Source organism: Patella vulgata, chromosome 2 (genome assembly GCF_932274485.2).
Source record: "Patella vulgata chromosome 2, xgPatVulg1.2, whole genome shotgun sequence".
NCBI lineage: Eukaryota > Metazoa > Mollusca > Gastropoda > Patellidae > Patella > Patella vulgata.
Window position 1 is genome coordinate 18,437,663 of NC_065880.2, and position 5,138 is coordinate 18,442,800.

General features: G+C 35.4%; 1 protein-coding gene across 1 annotated transcript; it reads left to right on the plus strand.

Annotated features, from left to right (window-relative positions):
• The first annotated feature begins 1,848 nt into the window (after positions 1-1,848).
• LOC126812514 (uncharacterized) lies at positions 1,849-5,138 on the plus strand. Its single transcript, XM_056098925.1, has 7 exons — positions 1,849-1,959; positions 2,339-2,595; positions 2,790-3,018; positions 3,416-3,505; positions 4,043-4,257; positions 4,396-4,774; positions 4,994-5,138. Exons 2-7 carry the CDS (start codon positions 2,389-2,391, stop codon positions 5,107-5,109), a joined length of 1,236 nt encoding a protein of 411 aa, XP_055954900.1. The 5' UTR covers positions 1,849-1,959; positions 2,339-2,388; the 3' UTR covers positions 5,110-5,138.

Below are 5,138 nucleotides of genomic sequence, written 5' to 3' on the forward strand. Positions count from 1 at the left end.
TCGTTCGGATTGATCGAAAAACCGAGGTCCCGTGTACACATTGGCGTACACGTAAACCCGTTAAATCTCCCCATCCCCAATTAACCGTGTCATTATTCATTACAGCTTGTTTATCTCTATATTTTTATTCAGCACCCAGTTAATCTATGATGTAGCTAGAGCAACAGCTATAGAGGTTAGAGCTCAGAATACAATCTACAGCCAGAAACAAGATTATGGTATCGGTACCGGACTTAGCTGTTTCTCTCCTGTGATCAACATAATGAGAGATTCAAGATGGGGTCGAAACGAAGTTAGTATAGTAAATACCATACCGTATTCTGTCTATTAAATTTCGCCTCTTAATAGTCCTAGAATTGAATTAGATCGAACCAAACAAGTATATAAAAACATCAGCTTTCCTTTATCCGGTGTTGCCGTGTTCATTCCTTTCCAATGGCACCATTTTACCCCTAGTCGGAATGCCCGGATAATTGTTATTGAATATAAAGTACTACTTCAATCTGAAGTTCTTTTTATAACTCTGTGAATAATTTTGTTATACTTCGCGAAATTTTATTCTAATGAAATATTTAGTCCAAGAGAAAGCAAATGATGCTTTTGTGAAATAATTAATTAGCTTAGCATATCATAGATTTATATTATATACACATTAACACGATTTCAATGCACAGGAAACCTATGGAGAAGATCCTTATTTTAGTGGTGAATATGCTGCAGCTTTTGTACAAGGTCTACAAGGTGACCACCCACGATATCTTTTAGCCAGCGCTGGATGTAAACATTTTGATGCGTATGCTGGTCCAGAGACCATTCCTGTATCCAGATTTGGATTTGATGCTGAGGTAATTTATTCATACACTCAGTAAACCTCATGTAAAGTATATTAGAACAGGGTTACACACCGAATATAGTTTAAATATTGCACCTACAGCACCCAATACCGTGGACACCAACCTGGTCCAGAATCAATTCATGTTTCCAGATTTAGATTTGATTCCGAGGTAAGGTATTTGCAAACTAATTAATAAAGGATTTCATTCCGGTTAATTTTCTCGTTTTTGTGGAGAAAATTGCCAACATCATTACAAAGCATGATAATTGTTTATTTGATTTAGACTGATATTTATACACTATAATCTGCCCTTGGGACAGTCCTGAAATAATGATTCCAGAAATCCAAAACCTTTAACCTTTAGCTTAACTTCATATCCCATCATGCAACCTAGAAGAGTGTATTTCTGTTACATCATGTCATTTTCTTTACCTTTAGGTTTCAATAAGGGACTGGAGAACAACGTTTTTACCAGCTTTTAGAAAGTGTGTTAAAGCAGGAACTTATACTCTCATGTGTAGTTACAACAGGTATCACCTTTCATTTCTTGTGTACTTTCTCCTAATATTTCCGCGTGCGCTGTGTATCATAAGGTTTGTCATTGAGTCAACTGTCGTGGTTTCGATTTCCCGGTTGTACGTGATAAGGAGTAGGGTCGCCTGTCAAGCCTCGTGAGTTTTCTCTCGGTCCTCCGGTTTCCACCCATTGCTAAACACCTCTACGCGCAAGCGAATTATTGAAATGAAATTGAACCATATGTTAGTCCCATATGTTGTGTCGAGTGGACGTTAAACCCCATTTCTTCCTCTCTCTCTAATACTTCCGACTCTTACTTTTCGGCCATATAATCAGTCTGTCTTAAATGTCATTCATTTGCAATCATTGTTATCCTTTCAGAATAAATGGTATACCAGCTTGTGCTAACAAGGAGTTGTTGACAGATATATTAAGAGAAGAATGGGGGTTCGAAGGTTATGTTATAAGTGATTATGGAGCTATTGAAAACATCATAACTCAACATCACTATCTGAATAATAGTGTCGACACAGTAGCTGCCTGTATCAATGCTGGTTGTAATGTTGAACTAGGATTTCCAACGGTGAAAAAAGTCTACGAATCATTAGGTAGGTTCGCCATATTGTTATCAAAAAGTGTATGTACCAAGGTTATAGCCCTGTTAAGGATCCGTCTGATATTCATCATGGGATATGGAAAGCCCAGATTTAGCATTCAAAATACAGACTTTTCCACGGCCATTGGTACCGTTTCCAATGAATATGGAGTACTTGGGTCTGTACTTTGTCATAAATCCAGGATTTGTCATAAATCCAGGATTTGTCATAAATCCAGGATTTGTCATAAATCCCCACTGAATACCATTAATGAAACATGACCTTTAACGCCAGGTTTATGGATGAAATATATATAGACAAACAAAGCACCCCGTGGTCACCTATTACGGCTTATAATTTAACTCGTTTTAGACTGTAAATATATATTTAGGTGCAGCTATATCCGAAGGAAAGATTCTGGAATCAAGAGTACGAGAATTGATGAAACCTGTTTGGTATACCAGAATGAGATTAGGTGAATTTGATCCACCAGAAATGAATCCTTACAAACAGTTAAATGCATCATCAGTTGTACAGAGTCCAGAACACAGACAACTCGCTATACAAACAGCTATGAAAACATTAGTCCTTCTGAAGAACGACAACAAATTTCTACCAGTAGGAACCTCCATATTTGATACAGTAGCAGTAAGTCTTTAGACAACTCTTCAAGCACCTTAATTGAAATTATACTCTGCGTATAATTATATTATTGCTAGGTACATTCCTTTGTGATCAGTCTGCACCATATAGAATATGAATTGTCTTGCTGATTTGAACAAACTTTATACATATTGCTTGTCCCTGATACTGGTTATAAAAAGCATCCTTATGTATTTTAGATTGTTGGTCCTGTAGCAAATAACACGGTCGTTCAGACTGGCAATTACTCCCCAAAGGTAAATCCTCGCTACACCACCACACCCTTACAGAACCTCTCTAGATTAGCAGTAGGAAAAGTACAGTTTAGTGATGGCTGTAATGGTGATACAAAGTGTACTAATTACGATCAAGCTGGTATTATTAAAGCTGTTACAGGTGCTGATTTCGTCATTGTCTGCTTAGGTTTAGGTAAGAATAAAAAACATTTTGTCCTCAGACCGACGATTACCGATAACATAAGTTCCAAGTATGCAGACTTCGCAAGCCGAATAACCATTAGCTTTACCTCCTTGTGTTGTGTTGTCGTGCCACCAGACTGTTCCATTTTTGTGGTGTTGCATTATACTTACGTCTAAATGTGTATTAGACTGACCTGAACCGACCTTTCAGTTTAGCCGATGCAGACTTGGTTATGTTAAAGTAGTCAAACCTGCAGATAGCCTGGACCAATTAAAAATGTCAATTTGAACCAACATTATGAATACAAATCTAATTTTTTTTATCCTTGAAATCATATAGCAATTGTCATACTTTGTATGTCATATACTCAGTACCTATACTTTTGTTTTTATAACATATTCATCAGGTAATGCAATAGAAAAAGAAGGTAACGATAGAGCTACAATAGATTTACCCGAAAATCAATTACAACTTCTACAAGACGCTGTTAATAATAGTAAGTTAATCCTAGTTTACAATTCTAGTTTACAAGATACAGTTAATAGTGGTAAGATAATCCTATTTTACAAGATGCTTTTAATAACAGCAAGTTAATTCTAGTTTACAAGACGCTGTTAATAACAGTAAGTTAATTCTATATTACAAGATGCTATTCACAATAGTAGGTTAATCCTACTTTACAAGATGCTATTCACAATAGTAGGTTGTACAATAGTAATTTGAGCCTGTAAAGTGATATCTATTTTACAAGATGTTTTGTGTACCCTGTATTGTATAAATAAAATAAAACCAAGTACGAACAATCCAAACCATTAGACAAAATTCGAAGTCCTAAAAAAACGTTATACAGTCTAACTCTTGCGCTTTCTACAGGCTGTGATCTTTTACTAAAAGGAACTGTCGTTTTCCAAACTTTAACCATATTTTACACCACCACCATGATCAACTAGTATCAATTTGATAATTTTATATTCAAAAAAAGTATATAATAACATATTTGGTATGCATTTATATGTAAATGTTTCCTTTTAAGGTCCAGCTAATAGTCCTGTTCTTCTCATCTTATTTAATGCTGGACCTGTTGATATAACATGGGCTGATAGTAATCCTAGAGTTGTAGCTATTGTAGAAGCTTTTTATCCTTCACAAGCTACAGGATCAGCTTTATTCAATCTTCTTACAATGACTGGTCCTGATTCTGTTCCTGCTGCTAGACTACCGTTTACATGGCCCATGCATGAAAGTCAGGTAATATACATCCTTTCAGAAAAGTACGGGGTTTTGCTTTGAAATTTGAGTTACGTTATGAAGAAAAGGTTCGGATCATCACAGCGAAACTTTGGTTTCAAATCAAACATCTAATACCATTCTTGTCATAACTTTCAGTTGCCACCAATGGTAAACTATTCTATGGAAGGCCGAACATATCGCTACCTCAACTACGATCCACTTTATCCCTATGGTTATGGTTTATCTTATACAAGTTTTACCTATTCTAATCTACAATTTAGTCAGTCAATATTAGCAGGCAATGATGTAGAGGGATCAGTAGATGTTTATAATAATGGTCAAATATCAGCTGATGAGGTTATTCAAGTTTATATCAACTGGCAAAATAGTCCAGAACCAACACCTAAACTACAATTAGTGGATTTTAAGAGACAATATATTATAGCTCAGAATAAAATAAGAGTAACATTTAGAGTTAAAGGTGAAAGTATGGCTGTGTGGATGGAAGATAACAGTGGATGGATGGTATACCCAGGTATGTATTGTTGCAGCTATGAAACTATAGCCTGCTCATTTGGCCTTCTCACTGACAAATTATTTTAGAATTATTAATTAACGCCAATTTTTGTGCAAAATGGGTTATCTTCTTGTTTCATCATCTTCTTTTGGTCGTCCAAAATCATCAATTTAGTTAATATTAAACATTTATCCGGTTGCTGATGCTTGGCTAAACTATGTTATATTTGTGTTTCAGGACAATATGGATTATTTGTTGGTGGTCAACAACCCAATCAGAAGAAATCTATTGGTTCCAATGTTTTATCAGGAAACTTCAGTGTTACAGAAACTAAATTTTTAGGAAAATATTAAATGATTTTAAAACATTCTTAAATTTCTAC

Coding starts and splice junctions, on each gene's coding strand:
- LOC126812514 (XM_056098925.1), top strand. CDS start 2,389: ATGAAACCTGTTTGGTATACCAGAATGAGATTAGGTGAATTTGATCCA. Junction 3,506..4,042: donor ACAAGACGCTGTTAATAATA/GTAAGTTAATCC, acceptor TTTCCTTTTAAG/GTCCAGCTAATAGTCCTGTT. Junction 4,258..4,395: donor GGCCCATGCATGAAAGTCAG/GTAATATACATC, acceptor CATAACTTTCAG/TTGCCACCAATGGTAAACTA.